At 33.5% G+C, this 18292-nt stretch overlaps 1 protein-coding gene across 1 annotated transcript in view; it reads right to left on the bottom strand.

Moving 5' to 3' along the window:
• The window catches only part of LOC149796182 (uncharacterized), a 35811-nt gene extending 18334 nt beyond the window's left edge, over positions 1-17477 (bottom strand). The window contains exons 1-3 of the mRNA XM_089966129.1: positions 17179-17477; positions 15251-15364; positions 3960-4037 (exon numbers count right to left, since the gene is read on the bottom strand). Coding sequence (XP_089822255.1) covers positions 3960-4037; positions 15251-15364; positions 17179-17205 — 219 coding nt within the window. The 5' untranslated portion in view covers positions 17206-17477. The remainder of the gene's footprint in view (positions 1-3959; positions 4038-15250; positions 15365-17178) is intronic.
• Positions 17478-18292: the final 815 nt, after the last annotated feature.

Raw genomic sequence — 18292 nt, 5'->3', positions numbered from 1 at the left:
AATACTGAAAAAAAATAGCCATTTTGGAGGGAAAAAAACTAATACCCATGAAAATAAATAAAATTACAGTATACAAAAGTATTTTAAATGTATCCTGTAAATTGCAATGTTTTCACTCAGAGAATTTAGCAAGCAAGCTGGAAAGGTGTTACTGAAATTGTATGCTCTCGAAAAATTATGCACTGAAAATATATGTATGACAGAAAATCCTACATCTACCCAAAACAGACAGTCTTGGATATATACAACTGGTGATAGATTTTGGTAGCCACCATTTCATAAGCAGCATAATAAATAACAGAATGTGGAGCTGTGGTGGCTCAGTGGTTAGTGTGCTGAACTCATGACCAAAAGGGTGCAGGTTTGAATCAGACCAGCCTTGATCAGATACAGTGGTGTGTCCTTTGGCATGGCACTTTACTGCAATAACCTCAGCACAAAATAACCTACTTGTATTGTTGTGCCATAAATCAATAAATAAACAAACACACAGGATGTGTGTGTGTGTGTGATTTCGGAGTTTTAATGTAACTTTAATTTTTTTTCGTCTTATGACTTTGATGTCTGCAGTGTGGCAGTTTATAGTGTTGTGTAGCACTGGGGCATCATGCAAAGGCATGTAGCATCATGTCCCACCCAGTCACATTATCCTGACACTAGGATGACCAGTCCCAACACTAAACTCTTAACGCTGAGCGCCTAGCAAGGCAGCTGTTAGCACCATTTTTATCAGTCTTTGGTATAATTCGGCTGGGGTTTGAACCTGCAACTGCCTGCATCTGAGGCAGATGCTCTAACAACTTAGGCCACCAGAGCGGTCAACAACAGGATGTAATATGATTACCAGTAAGTAAGCACATAGAGATGTGGATGTTATGAATATAATTACCAGTAAGTAAACACGTGGATTTGTGGATGTTATTAATATAATTACCAATACGTTAACACATGAAGTTGTGATTCTTACTTCAAAAAAAAATGCTTTCAAAATGACATTTGTCTATAATTATATTTTAAAATCCCTCATTGTTGGTAGTGATTCAAGTAACCATGTTTTAAGTTTGATAAAATCACATGATGAAATAAAAAATCAACCATACTACATTTTTTCTCTGCTGATATATTACAGCATCCAAAACGATCTAACTTTTTATAATGTAGGGTAAAGCTACCATCCAATTTTGTTATTTCTACCTAAATTAAAGGTCTGCTAGAAGTTAATAATTTTAAAATATTGTGATTTACCCAAACAATTAAGTATGTTCCTTCTACTCATTGACATATAAACTGCTTTGAAATGACAGATTTCTTGTGAAAATCTACTTATGTACTTCAACAACAATGCTTTAGTCTATGCTGAAAATTCTGTCACAAATTGGGCAAAGCAAACAGTAAAGTTACTGCAAGATAAATATACACATGTACAATGCACAGGCAGAAATGTTCAGATGTCCGAGTTGCAGCCATTGAGAATGTGGACAATCAAGCAGTGGCAGAAAATAGCACTAGTACATAGGAATCATTCACTGCAACTTGTATCAAAATATCTAACACTCACAATTTACCTTCTTGCATTTAATGAGGTCATGATACATGTGAAGTATCAACTGTGATGTGATATGAATACAATATGGCATTCAAGAGGATGTTGTAATCATACACAAGTACCATAAACAATCGCTTATAGTCAAGTTCAACCACACAATGCTCTAGCAGATCAGGGTCTATCTTGTTTGTTTTCTTGATTACTAATAAAGTGCATCTCATTGTGGTCATGTTGGTACATTTCCTCAAATTACAGTCAATTTTTATCTTTTTTTTTTATATTTAATATATAGTTTAACCAGTCTATTAAATCCTGATTGTTGAATACTCTGTACTTTAAATGTCATTAAAAAACTTCCAGATGAAAATTACTGATCACTACAGACTTTTACAATAGTGGTCATTACTGAACTGAGTCAAGAAAGGTAGTATGAACTTTTTTCAACATGAGCAGTTTTCATTGTGGACCCAGATCAGCTGGCATATTATGAGACAGCCAATCTGGGTCTATGAAGTTTGCATTTAGACTTGACAAGTAAGTATACATAGTTTTTAAAATTTATTGTAACAGATTGTTATGAATGTCATGAAATGAGAGACCATTTTAGACAAATCAATATATTAACTTCACAAGTTCCAGTGCGAAAAAAGGATATTCCATAACTGATCCCTACTCAATAGTACTCAGTTATAAGTTGAGTCAAATGTCAAACTACAAAGATCCTGATCTACCATAGCATAATGTACCTGCAGATCAGGGTCTATGTTGTTTGTTCTACTGATTACTCCTAACAAGCAGCATAGACACAAAATGTGCCAGACGATAAGGATCATGCAGTTTGCCATTGGACTGGTCTTATTGGCAGGTATATACAGCAGCTACTACCTCTCTGTGTTGGTCCAAGAGCTTTTCAAGTAGGAATTGTTAACGTAAGCCCTATGTGCAAATTCCGTATGTGTATGACAGAAATAATGTCAATACTGAATAATGTAACAATCATCTACTTGCTATATTTGCAGATAAACCACTGAACAGCTCTCATCAGGTACCAAGTAAACATTTACTAAATAATTCTTATCTGAAAATTGCTGTTAGGTGGGTTATTGAGTGCCAGTACCAACTTTGGAATATATTAGGTTGGTCTCTGCAAATTTGATTTCCTTCAGCAGCATTAGATTGGTTATTCAGGAACAATACCAACTGTGGGATACATTAGGTTGATTAATGCAGAATTGGTTCCCTTCAAACAACATTAGGAAGGTTATTTAGGGCCAATACCAACAGTGGAATACATAAGCTGGTCTCTATAGAGTTTGTTCCCTTGAAACACCATTAGATAGGCTAATTAGTGCCAATACCAAGTGAGAACGAGGTTGGTCTTTGTTGAGTTGGTTCCTTCAAGCACTATGAATGGATGTGCTCATGTTACTAAATAATGTAAAATAACAACTTTTTCCTATATTGTCCCATAATAAGAAAAAAGGCAATTATAATTCTTAACAAAAACGAATCATGATAATTTTCTTGTATAATAAATCAAGAGTTCCATCAAATACTACAAGGTACATGCTAAAGCTTCTAATGCTACATGCTAAAGCTTCTAATGCTACAATGTACATGCTAAAGCTTCTAATGCTACAATGTACATGCTAAAGCTTCAAATGCTACAATGTACATGCTAAAGCTTCTAATGCTACATGCTAAAGCTTCTAATGCTACAATGTACATGCTAAAGCTTCTAATGCTACACTGTACATGCTAAAGTTCAAATGCTACATTGTACATGCTAAAGCTTCTAACACTACATTGTACATGCTAAGGCTTCTATAATGTTACAAGGGGCATGCTAAAGCTTCTATTGCTACAATGTACATGCTAAAGCTTCTAATGCTACAATGTACATGCTAAAGCTTCTAATTCTACAATGTACATGCTAAAGCTTCTAATGCTACAATGTACATGCTAAAGCTTCTAATGCTACAATCTACATGCTAAAGCTTTTAATGCTACAATGTACATGCTAAAGCTTCTAACGCTACACTGTACATGCTAAAGTTCAAATGCTACATTGTACATGCTAAAGCATCTAACACTACATTGTATATGCTAAGGCTTCCATAATGTTACAAGGGGCATGCTAAATCTTCTATTGCTACAATGTACATGCTAAAGTTTCTAATGCTCCATTGTACATGCTAAGGCTTCTATAATATTACAAGGGGCATGCTAAAGCTTCTATTGCTACAATGTACATGCTAAAGTTTCTAATGCTCCATTGTACATGCTAAGGCTTCTATAATGTTACAAGGGGCATGCTAAAGCTTCTAATGCTACAAGATACATGCTAAGAATTTTAATGCTACAAGTTACATTCTAAATGATGTGCTGCAGAGTTTTATAAAAACCCACTTACCTCTTCAAAATACAGCGCATCATTCAGGAAAGATTGTTTGTTGTCATGGTGTGAAAATGCATGACCTCTAGCTGGTTGCTGGGTTAAAGAGAAAGAAAAAGTATTATTAGAGCAAGTACTTTTAAAGTACATGTATGTGGCAGACATTACAAAATTATTATAATTTACTGCAGATGAATACAATACAATGTTTGAATAGTCTGGACTTACAAAAACTAAACTCCATAATAACTTTGGATTATTTAGATGAGTAAACTGATCATCATCTTATTGTATGGTTATTTGTAATGTTATTTTTCCACCACTACAAATAACTGGATGATTGCTGGGGTTTTATGTTGCTGACACAAACTATATTAGCACAGGGTTTGCCCTCCAACCCATTGGGAAAGGCTATGACTCACTGAAATTTATGAAAACCTGCTTGTTACTTACTATATTTTGAAAAGTGCTCTTAACATTGGAACTCTCTGGGAGACTCTTAAAGCAAAAAGCCAATCAAAGGATTGAGAATACTGATGGTCTGGAGAGTCCAGTGATATGGATTTACACATTAAATGCTGCTCCAAATTATCTTTATAATACTGGTTTGAAGTTTCATTCCCTTGTACATCACGAGAGAATTTATATTAAATTTTGAAACATTACTAAAGGAATTATTGCACTGATTTCTTTTTAAAAGTATCTTCTACTATTTTGCCAATTATTACCATCAGAGGAACAATATTCAAGGGAAATAAGTAACATCAGTTCTAATAATTTACCTAATATTACCTGAACATCTATTGGGATTTATACTTTGCTGCTAATTTTAATAAGACCATGAAGTTTCTGCTGTTATTAGCGATACAAGCATATTTGGTAAAATGGAATGGACATGAGGCATAGGAGGATTAATGGAAATCTCTCCAACAAAACTAACTATCATAACCAAATATGTTGCCAGGGAATTGTTAACATAAATGAATTCAAATAAGAAGATAGATTTAACTTCTTTTTTGTACTGCTAGTAATGCATCATGATTCATTATATTTCAAACATGTCTCCTATTTAAATAAAATTAGGAACTGTGATATGACTGTCAAACTTTGCCAAATGAGTTAGTAAATCAAAAGCTTTGTTATATTTGCACTGTTGTGATAACCATCTGTCCATGCCTCACTCAGTTCACCTTAAAACCATCTACATGGATTGGGAAAGGACATCATATTTGGTATGATTTTGTCACAAACAATTAGTAGATGATAATGGTTTTGGATTCTGTCTGTAGCAGGCAAGATCAAATTTTCAGCGGGTAGTATGGACTCTATGTACCAATTACCTAAATTGCATCTACATTGATTTCAGGAGAGTTATCATAGTTGATGTTTCACCAAAATTTGTATATGCAATTAATGTTCTTCATCCTTATGTACCCCTGGGAAAAGCGGCTAAAAGGTCATATTTTCAAGCATAATATGGACTCTTTCTTGTATGCATATACTTTAACAGAATGGCATTTTGTGAATGAGCAATTTTTCAAGGCATAAGGTACAAGTACTATTTTCAGTACTGTTATTCTCATTTTCCAAATTGTCTGGTAAATTTAAACTTTCCACAAGTGATTTTTGCAAAGCTATTACCCTACAAGCCAATATAGTATGCAACAACAATTGCAATTGGTCTGATTCTTTATAAATGCCATATTCCTTTAGCTAAGTTAGCCAAGAAAAGTAACTATCATGCTCTACAGTGAGTTCCCCTTTTATTAGCTGACCAATAAGAAAGTGTACTACTAGATCATTCAGTTTCTTAAGCCAAAGGTGAACAATATAACTATCATATGCTGGTATGTTGATAAAAGACAAGCATTTGCAAGTCTTGTTTCTTTAAGGGTTCACTCCAAGGGGTTAGTAGCATGGAACATATGTACCAAATCAAATAAAAAGTAGCAGACACTTGTGAATAAGTGCTATTTACCTACAGGAATCACACAACACTCAACTACAGACTTAAATGGAAAAAAATCCAGGCATCCAGCTATAGGTACCCAGTGGGACAATTTATGATCAAATGTTTATTATTGAAAAAAATATATAAATTCCATTAAGTTCTAACATGATAATTTTTGAAAAATATTTTCTGAGTTGCCTGGCTAGACTTTCACATTGGGAAAAATTGTTGCCCAGCATTAATTTTTTATGGTTCCAAGCAAGGGATTTTTCAATCCCTGACCCTATTCATGGAAAACCTGACAGTTAATTTACATTTATCCTATTCATGGAAAATCTGACAGTTAATACATGTATACAGATACCCTGTTCATGGAAAACCTTACAGTTAATACATGTATACAGATATTCTGTTCATGGGATAACTGAAAGCTAACATACATATAGTCTATTCATGGCAAACCTGACAGTTAATACATGTATACAGATACCCTGTTCATGGGAAATCTGACAGTTAACATACATATAGTCTATTCATGGAAAATCTGACAGTTAATACATGTATACAGATACCCTGTATATGGGAAATCTGACAGTTAACATACATATCGTCTATTTATGGCAAACCTGACGGTTAATATGCATATACACTATTCATGGGAAAATGGATATTTAATATACATATATACACTATTCATGGGAAATCTAACAGTTAGCATACAAAGTATACCCTATTCATGGGAAAAGTGACAGTTCAAGTACATTTACCCTATTCATGGGAAAACTAACAGTTAATATACAAAGACACTATTCATGAGAAAACTGACAGGTAAAAGCATATGCTTTATGTGTACACAATGACTTGTCTGCAATTATATATTCAACACCGTCTTCATGTGTAATTTTCAATATTAAAGAAGTGTGAAAGTGGCGGTATTGTAAATGATTACATGTAGAAGCTTTTGTTGCTCGTGCAGCTATAGAAAACCGCCAATGTTTGGTTGCTATACACGTTGTACTATACTTTTACTTCTTATAACCTAATCAAATAAGATATCACCTGAAAGTCAATACAGAGCAATTTGATATGTATATTACACAGTAAATAGCTAATACAATACTGTTCTTTCAGCCTGTGTCTTCTTCACATCTCTGGTTATTTCAGGTAAAAAAAAGGAAAAAGACTTTCATAATATACAGTTTTCCCAAAAATGCAAGAGCACAATGTTAATTCCCATTGAAATGCTTGTTAAAACTAGCTGTCATTATTGATTATGTGCTAGATAAATGGAAGTATCTTTGACAGGTTGCCAGGAGTCACAGTGCTTCCAAACAATTTCATTTGTAGAAAAATGTTCTTAAGGACTTAATAAATGAAAGACGAGACCCAACCATTAATGCACAGGATCAACTTATTGATTTATACATACCATCTCTGTGTGGGATGCATTTGTATGTAAATTTTAAGGCCAACAGATCTCTTTTCTATATGACACCATTTCACTGGCATACATAAATGTTTCAACATGTGGTAATCCTCCATTTGTAAAGCTTATATAAAACCACTAAACGAATGATTTAGAATAGTTTAAGCATGGAGGGTAGCTAATTGAGGGTTTGACACATCTGTACCCTTTTAAGCTTTATACATATATCCTGTCTCTTTCATCTGATAAGGATGTTAAAGTGTTCATTTTGTGAAAGATTACATAAAAATGATGTACAGTATCATCAATTACAGTTGATGCTTTTGCTAAAAAAGGAAACAAAATATTTTAAATATGAATTTCAAAAAGAAAAGATTTTTATAAATCGGAACAAAGAGGTTTTTTGTGTATGTATCTAAATGGATCAATGACATGTCAGCACAATACTGGCAATATAGTTCCAATTAACAGTTACAGTCTATAAAATGTAAAAATAAACAAGAGCATCATTATAGGCACAGTATAGGCTTATCCCATGTTCAACAGTCCTCGATGCAGGCACTTTTCACACTAAACTACACGTACAGAAACCAATATTTTCTTATTAGACATACCATGACCAAGTCCTCTGACCTTTTAACTCCAAAATCTTTAAGTCTCCTTTTTTTACCCAAAGTTCAATCCATCCACAAAGTTTGGTATGGGAACTTATTCTAGAACAATAGTTATTCTGCAAACCAAAACTGCATTGACTTTGACTCTTTGTAAATATGCAAATGTTGGTTATGGTATGTTAAGTCTAGAATTTGCTACATATATTCGATTTAATTTATATTTGATTTGTGTTTGATTTGATTTGATTGTTTGTGGGTTTTGGAATCTTTTTATTTTCTGTACATACAGGAGCTATGTGACTTTTACATGTAAACATGATCATGTTATCCTCTATTTCACAATTAGGCAATTCCAAAATTGTAAAATACTTAGTATTAATAGTAATGTTTAGAGAGATCTCAGAGTCCAGGCTTTTAAACACTTAATGTCTAGTTGTTTTCTTCTGTTGTTCCCAGCAATGAAGTTTTGAGTTTTTGAGTTTTTGAGTTATATGTTAATTTTTCTTCAGAGTATTTGGACTCTTAGAAAATTAATTTTTTTCTCTGGAAATATTATTTTATTTATACAGAACTCTTGAACAAGGACTTTTCTTGACAATTTTATTTGGATTTCCAAGACCGGAGGATAAATTACTGTGTTTGTACAAGGAACTGTAGACGTCAACACAGTACATGTGACAGCATACGTCATCGCCTTCCATCTTGGATTCTTCATCGGGACTCGAACTTGGAATCATTAGAACATTTCAATATTAGGACTTCAAAAATTTTATTCATGGATTATTCTTGTATTATTTTTGGAATTGATTCTGGAAACCATAAATCCTCATATTTTTTCATTTTTACAGGGAAATAAATTATTTGTTATATTTTTCAAAGCATGTTGTTTTCACTCTTTCTTATGTTACTGTTTATTTGAGCCTAAACACATAAGAAATTATATAAAATGTTTCTGTTCTCATTCACAGTGACTCTGACCCTTGTCATCTTGTCCCCCCACCCCGTGTAAGTCATCCACTAACTTTGAAAGAGGTACGTTGTCCAAAACTCAACTTTCTGTGCAGAAACCATTTTTTTTTCTTTCAATATGTACTAATAAACTTTGACCCGAAAATCAAGAGGCGTCTTCTTTACATCAAACACAAGCCTTCAAAAAAGTCTGGTCTAGGTCTGTGATGAGGATTGATGATTCTGTGCAAAAACCATTTTTTTTATTTCAGCCACAGTGACAATGATCTTTTGTCTTTTGACCCCTAAAATTCAATAGGCTTCTTCTTTTCAAGTGTAAGCTATCATCAAAGTTGGTTCCATTACATGCTAAATTGCTGCTGTTATCATGCAGAAACTATTTTTATTCTTTCAGGCCCCCTGATCTTCGATCTTTTGACACTGTAATTCTTATGTTTCTTTTCTACACCAAGTGCAAACCATCCTCAAAGTTTGGTAACTACAGATGGTACAGAACTCAAGATACTGTGCATAAAACAAAATTGGTAACAGATGGAGGGAGGGAGTGATGGACAGACAGACAGACAACATTATACATGTAACATAATATTATGATGGACATACGAAAATTCATGTAAAAATTAGACAAAAATGAAGATAAACACAACCTTTCAAAATACAAAGTAATAAAGATGATAAAATTCTTTCAAAAGTTACATCAACAAAAAGATCAAGGTAAACAATAAAAATCCTTAAAATATAGAGTAAAAACTATTTATATAAACTGCAACTACATCCCTTTTGAACGTCCAAGATTTTCTCTTGCTGACGATAATCATAAAGTTTATTTAACTGAGTTCCTATTAAAAGTTTTCATCTTGTAAGGTGAATGTTGATCACTTGACAAGAATCTGTCCTACTATTAGTGATTCTGGCTGAGGTTCACCCTTGACGAGGTATACATCGGTCAGATATGTATGCCCTATTGATCAGCACAAATACTTCATTTCTCCAATTTGTTCTATATAAGGGATGCCACTCCTCAGTTTGACTCGACTTATAAGCGAGTACATATGGTACTGTGTGCAGCTTCTGTTGCCACAAATAGAATCAACATTCTTTTTTACTACTACATGCATGTTCCGCTTAAATACCCCCCCACCCTCTTAAATATAAGGAAAAATATAAATGAAACATACCTAAGAAATAAATTCCAAAAAGAATGGGCCATTTGTAATCTTTCACTATCAAATGTTACACACAAAATATCCAAGCTCAGACTTTGCAGGGACCACCTTGGTTTTTTGCTATTTCTATTCATTACACATGTATATTTTTGCAGTAAAATGGCATGTATATTTCTGCAGTAAAATGGCATTAGCACATGTTCTGCTTAGTTCTCGGAGTAGCATTGCTATTTTTGCTTGGAGTTTACCATATCAATAAATGTACATGTACATTACCTCAATGTTTTAGTTGTTGAGGAGTTGAATATTGTCTTGTGTCAGGCATGTTTATTCAGTAGAATTAATGATATGAACTATGATGTCCTTGTATGTCCTTTACATGTGATGAGGTACATTGTATTAGATATTAGCTGGAGCTCACCTTTGTGATCCACTGTTCCTCATGGACAATGGTTGTGCCTTAAGTAGAACTATCTTTATCGCTACCATTAAGGCTGTTTTGCTCATGTTAGGTTATGATTCACATCGCTATAATGGACACACCTTCCACATCGGGGCAGCTACCAGTGCTGCTAAGGCTGGAATTTCAGACCATCTGATCCAACCTTGGATCGATGGTCCTCTAATGTATATTGTAGATATATTCAGGTGCACCCCGATAGAGTTAGCTTTGTGTAGAGGCAGATGTCACAGCATGTGCCTCACTTGTCGGTTCACACTTGTGTCAATCAGTGCACTATTCCTACTTCTTTACTTAGTGATACCATCATGCAATTTTGGAAAACTTCAGAGACATTGTATAACTGTTCATGCCAGTCATACATTTTTACATCCTATGCTACATTGTCATTTCAGCTGTATCTTCTATTAGTGGACATGTGACTTCCTAACTGGTTATCTAATACATATATCTAATATTGAAACCCTTAGGCACATAAAGATTATCATGCAGTTCGAAACCTAGTTCATGCATTTTCCACATTATTGCATTCTCAGTCATTATTATCGTTATTTATCCTTACATTTCCTTTAACTGGGGGCCTTCGTTACAGTCACACTGTTCTGAAGTCACAGGGCTTCCTTCACTTCGTTTGGGCCATTGCCAAGTTTCATGCATTCACAACTTTGCTTTTGACCCCCAATTTGTGTCAGTACTTAAATGTACTTAACTATTATGCAATATAGTTCATACCCACTTCCTATGGTGCATGTATGGAGTACTGGCTGATGTTTGTTATCATAGCAATCATCAGGATCAGACTTATCGAGTTTCAGTTATTAGTGTCCCTATATACCTCATATCAGCCCCTTGTGTCTCCACATACAGTTGGACACTCTTCATGACCCTACAAACTCCCCCAAGTTTCTCTTCCTGAAGTATTCCTAAAGAAAAAAAATTCAGAGCTCAGCTGGTGCAGTGTGCTGTGAAAGGATTTGCCCCCATCATGCCAAAGATTATTTATATTTACAATAGCATTCATACTGAACCTATGTATTGTGTGTTAATTAAAGTATGGCTTTCACCTTAATTCACACTTTATACTTTTGAGTGTCAATATGAATGGCTCATAGATTCATGTATTTTGTTTGAGTTGATGAGTTAGTGATCACATACTGACTTTAATTCATTGAATTGCATGGGGTAAATGAATTGGTATTGATGATATATATTCTTTCACTAATTCTCATGGTGAGCATGGTAACCACCACGCCAAATCTGAAAACTCAATATAATTCTTGACCACTTCCTCAAGTCATATATGTATGTGTGTGCGTGCAAGCATGTATGAATGCATATGTATGTATGTATGTATGTATGTATGTATGTAGTAGCACTTAGCAGCACCCAAGTATGACAATGGTTATATTGCGCCAACTAAAAGTAAAGTTCTAAAAACATAAAAATGAAGAATTCCACAAAAACTTTAGGAAGATAAACCCTTCCAAATAAATCTAAACATGAAGCATTTTAAGATAAAAAATATGAAAGGCAAAGATGTTAAATACTGTTCAAGATAAATATAATAGATGTATCCTTAAAACATATTGCCAAAATAATTAAACATATGTAAAATCCTTAAAACATATGGTCAAAGTAAATGTAACACGTGTAAATTCCTTCAAATATACGTCGAATTTGTTTAATGATAATGAAAATGTAATTGTTCCCAATACATTTATCATGAAAATAAATTAACCATAGATTAACTAAGTTTGTTGCAAACAAACTTCTCAATAGTTAAACTACAAGATAATTTATTCAATTAGATATCATCCATGAATTTAAATTGTATTAGGCAATGACCCACAACTCTGATAATTGCATGGACAATTGTACTCAATTAAATACTGGAAGGAATAAATTAACAAAAGCAATACCCACCTGTGGATTAAGGGAAGGTTCAAGGAGGTTAAGTTGAAACACTCATTTATATTAACACAAATTTTCTCATTCAAAAACAGAAAATTGGAAATTTTAAAATAAAATATTTGACCCTCAAATTAAACCAATTTGGATCAGTTTCTTAAATCTAAAATAAGCTCACATCCAGTTTATTTTTCATGACTTCAATTTAATTTGTGATAGTTGTCAATGTGGGAAAACATCCAACACAGAAGTGATTATCTTTGTTGTGTTTCGTTAGATTGGGCAGTGAGTCAAAAAAATTACTCTGCTGTGTTTGGTTATGCTTGGCAGAGTCAAATATTTAACTCTTGAACAACATAACTGTAAACACAGAGGACTCTTTACCTTTTTTGTAAGTGTTAGTGCAACACTGGAATAGGCAAGCAGGATTCTGAATGATATGAATATAGGAAATGCTCTTTACCCAAAGAAAAACAACTACAAGGAATCAGGAATGTTTTTTTTTAAAGTGAACATTAATTTATTTGATTAGAATAAATCAATTTAAAATAAATAAAGTTGCCAAGACACTGTAAGATGTACTGTATATACTTGCTTATAAGTAGCATCCAACTGCAAACTGTGCATACCCTTATCTGCCAGCAAATAATGCGCTGGCAGATCTGGATCTGTGCAGTTTGTTAGGTGTAATCCGTAGAGCAAACAGCACATATCCTGGTCTGCAAGTGATTATACTATGGCAGATCAGATCTTTGTTGTTTGCAGTACGACACAACCTACAAGCCAGTATATACGGTAACAAACGATCACATTCCATCAAATTTTTCATGTGTAGTTCTTTAAACAACACAGCATACTACTTCATTTTTTTCTTAAACAAATTTTAACACTTTTCCACAACAGTTTTCAGATGAAAATACTTAAGTGCAGTGCCTTCCACCATCACCCTCATCAATTCTGTTAGTTTTTTTTTGTTAAAAATGTCCACAGCCCATTCTCTTGATACAATTATGTGATGAGAAACATCCCTCACAAGCCACCTTTTACAATAACTTGGACTCTGGTTGACAACCCTGACATTGCATGCCTGATACAAAAGAGAAGTTTGCAACCAAAAACAACTTCTATACTGAGGACCTGACTGTTCAAATTTTCATTCATCCATATTTAAAAATATTGTTAGAATCCCAAAATGTCTTTAAATGAATTCACAGTCATCCTGTGACAGCTTTAAATCCAAAGTCTTAAAATGAATTCACAGTAATTCCTTACAAATATTATATGTCCAAGTAGTCTTTAACTCATAAACCCCTGGAGGTTTTTGTCATTTTTCCCTGAAATGCGAGTAGGAAACACATTTTGTAGGCTATTTCTGAATACTTCCTAATACATCAACTTTCAAACGATTTTCTATTAGCCTAATGCCTAGTTGTGTTAGAAACATCGTTTATATTGGCTATTTTGCTCATGCATAAGCAGAATGGTAAAAGTTGGAGTTCTTTTTCTTTTTTTTTCCTTAACGGACACATCATTTTTAAAGTGCGACTACTCTTTATTCCAAATGCCCATCTTGTCCTACTTTTTGAAAAAGTTCATCTGTCTGTTTGCAGTTCAGACTGGTCTGCCTTAGATCTGAGACCAAAGAGTCTAAAATCAGGACACAAAATTGGAATCTGACCACAGGTGAATTTTTGGTGGAAAAAATCGGGACCAAAATATGAGGTTTATCCCTCTTTATTTTGTAGTGCAATTAAAACTTCCAGAATATCTGGCATCATTATAGAGCTTACATCTAACTTTCTATAATACCACCCACTTTAGTGTATATACATGACCTTGATGCTACAGAGCTTGGTAGTAGGCTACTACCTCCTGCCACGTAAACGTGGTGCCAGGGGTTAATGAGTTAAATGAATTTTAGAGCACACAAACTCCAACAAATGATTAAATTAAATAAATGAATCAAACCTCTCAATATAACTCTTCCGTGACTGATAGTACCACGAAGAATGCCTATTCTACAAAATAATTATATTATATATAATACCAATATGTATTAGAGAGATTGCAATATGAGGTTTGAATGAATCATCGTGGTATTTTCAAATCACTCTATCAGTAAACAGATCAGCTGTTCTAACACCAACTAATCATAAATTAGGTCATCTTTGCCTCTCACTAAAACTCATATCTTTGTCAGATCTTGTGATGTTTACTTGTACTAACAGTACGACTAAACCTTGGAACTTTATGAAGGAATAAACACACTTGATACCTGACTCATCTTACAGTGCAAACTTACTACTGATAAGAAATTTAGTATTTAAGATACTATTAACTAAATAACCTGCAGAACTATAATTATGAATAATAATACACATAATATAGATATACATAATAATATGGTTTTTTAATGGAATTCTACATCCAGAGAACCCTAGAAACACTTGAAGTGAAAATCAATAAAAGTGTAATTAAAGTTCAAGACATTTATGTAGGTGATCATCTAGTGCATCAGCAACTGTTACTGGCTATTGATACTGGACAAAAAAAAATGGTGCTGAAAAGTTACTGGGAAAATAGTCCTATAAATATCACAATAAGCAACTTTTATAAATGTTAACTTTATACTGTAGAAGTCCATGTTCTGTCCTTTCATTTTTAATAGGGACTATTCTACAGTTCGAGCAAACTCAACATCTGATGAAAAATAAAATTCACTTGTTACAACTGAAAAATTACATTTTTCAAATGTAGACCATATTAAATGCCCATTAACCAGATCTTACATCAGGTATAATAGATATAAACTTACTCTTGCTCGTTGTAAAAACCTTTTTGGTGGTTGAGGTTTGGCTAGTTGTCTGTATTCATTTACAAAGTCATTTCTGGATTTATTTCTGAAATGTCCATGATAGCCACTTGGAAACTGAAAAGACAATGATAAAAAAAATCACTTTCATTATAGAATCATTCAAACATATGAAAAAAAATTAAACTGTGTTCTTTTATGCTTGAGACACACAGATTAATAGGAAAAGCACCACTCACTAACAGGTACTTTACATGCATTACAAAGAATCCTACCCATCTCAAGGAAGAAAAGAAAAAATTCAAGGTAAGTTTACAGTAAAAACAGCAATTTTTCACACATTATATTCAAATTCCACTAGATTTGCACAATCCAAGTCTCAGTTTTGCCTCAAAGCAGCAGGTGGATTTAAAATACTAAAAAAAAAATATTTTGAAGATCAGATATTTATGATCACCAACAGCAACCATCAAGACTGAGTCATAAACATCAAGGCACTCATTAATATAATGCAAATTAGACATGGATCCATATCAAGATTGGTTCATCGGGATCAAGGCTATCTGGTTGTGCAGACCTCTGATAAATTGGAAAATGGATTTAGTGGGGCTCAAGTCTCAAAGCCAATCTCTTGGGTCCCAGGCTGTAAATGCCCCCACCAGTATGCTGTGACTGAATAAAGCATACCTCATTACACATGAGCAGATATCTAAATCACACTGTGGCCACAACCGTTTGATTTTGTAAGAAATTTTCATACATCAACATGACCTAGGCCTTCTAAATATAAAGCTCATCATAAATTTTGTTTCAACCCATGAAATGGCAGAAGGAAACAAACATACATACTAAGTAGTGTTCAGAATAAATGAAAATTTAAAGATTGATGATTGGTTCATTGTGACAGATTAACCATTGCTTTTAATCATCTGAAGATATTTTGTATATTTTGTTCATGTCATTTTATGCAGACTTGGTAATGGTTAATGGTTCTAGCCTGAAAAACTCAATGGTTTATGAGTACATTTGACATTTACACTGTTGTTGACTCTTAGGTTATGCTAACAAATTAAAGTCTATAATAATTGGAATTAACATATTTTACTTTTCCTTCAAGATTCTGTCCCAGAAAGTTGAAGAATTAAAAGAACTAATGGTTATATTGATTGGAATTCACATAGTTTATTTTTCCTGCAAGATTTGTATTCCAGAATCAATCACTATCTTAATAGGAATTATCATATTTTGCTTTTCCTGAAAGAATCCCAAAAAGCTGAACAGCTACAAGAAAGAAATGTATAGTCATTTATATCCAGGAAAGATACATTTGACTGGTGTAATGAATTAAACATGGACACAAGATCAACTAACATATACATAATAGTAATTTCCAAGAATGCTTAAAACTATCACAATATATCACTAAATTAAATGCCTTATCAGACCTGATGCATATTCAGCTGGTTTAACAAGAATCATTCTAATTTCTAAAATTACTCACGATTCTTATTCTAAATGTATGCAAATTCTAGCTCGACCTACCTCATTAAATGATTCAGTACATTTAGAAAATTCTCCCCTTGCTTTAGAAAAAAATTCTACCTCGTCTTACTTCATTAAATGAGTCAATACATTTAGAAAATCCTCCCCATTTTTTATAAAGCAAGGTGGAGTGGGGGATTTCCCTCGAGCATATATAATCTCTCGACTTTTTGTGACTTTGCGCAAATAATGTGTCATACAACCTAATTAAAATAACAAAATAGTTATCTCATTTGTTATATCAGTGTCATGATGTGGCGATTTTCTTTTGACCCTACTTTCACTGCCTCATGTCTCATGGTATCATACATGCAGTTTATTCTACCTTTGATATGCTATTTTTTGTGACTGAAATAAACTATGTAGTCTGATTTACATCTTTAACTTACCCAGCTACCCGTAATATCACTCGCCATTTTTTCACAAGCCGTGCTACAGCTTCAGTAACTGTAAACAACCTCTCAGTACATAATCCCGGTCTTGTCACCTGTTTTCATGGGTCGGATGCAACCGAGTAACCAGGTAAGTTACGCGTAATGGCGGCATAAACAAAACCTATTTACCGTAGCTAGTGAAGCTATTGACCTGTGTAAACCGAAATTTTCGCGGCCAATCATAACGCAGGTTATTGCCTGAGCTTCCAAGATAGGTGAGCTGACTGCTACTTATAAGATTAATTTTCCTTCAATGAGACTTCTCGCGTTTGTCTATGGCGTAAGGTCTCACTAAAGCTACGCGAGAGTCCGAACGTTAACGGGCTGATTCGGTCCAGACTTATTCGGCACAAGCAACAAAAAAAATAAGCGTGATGACGGGGTTATTGAAAGTAATGAAACGAAATAACGCAATAATGTTTATCTTACATTGACAATTTAACAGTTAAATATTTTTAAAAGCAACTCATTCACCTTTGTTCAAAATTTAGATAGTTTATTTTACTGAGAAACATAAAACTATTAACACTGACGACAATCGTGAAGTCTTGATTCATGCAGTATTTATTGTTGTGGTCTATACATACTGGTCTGAGCCTATGGCTTCTGTTAAACTTATTTAGAATTAATCTTTATCCTGCACATTGTACTATATAATACTAGTGCTAAATAACACATACACATATACTAAATAATTAAACTGGAGTCCTGTCAAATTTAAGAGTTAGTTCAATATAGTTTCATACGTCTATATTCTTGTGGCCCTCTTAATAATTAAAATACAGAAAATGATGATGTAACATAAATAGTAGTATTATCTCTTTTTTAAAGATTTAATATATTTTACGAATGTTTCTTTGAAGCACTATATAAAATCAAATCAATGCAATTAATTTGTTTTGGTCTATATTTACACTGGTTACTTTTTTTCGTCGATATGTACTGGTCTGAATATGTTATGCCTTTTAAAGTTTCGGAGAGAAGTAAGATGGGTCTTAGTCGTTGGAAATGTCATTATATCAATTATATCAAATTGATTTTATTCTCAAGCATCGATTTGATTAATTTT

The sequence above is a fragment of the Sinohyriopsis cumingii genome, chromosome 7 (assembly GCF_028554795.1).
Source record: "Sinohyriopsis cumingii isolate HCF-2022 chromosome 7, ASM2855479v2, whole genome shotgun sequence".
Lineage (NCBI taxonomy): Eukaryota > Metazoa > Mollusca > Bivalvia > Unionida > Unionidae > Sinohyriopsis > Sinohyriopsis cumingii.
Note: the sequence above shows the minus strand (reverse complement) of the source record. Positions and strands in the feature narration are given on the sequence as shown.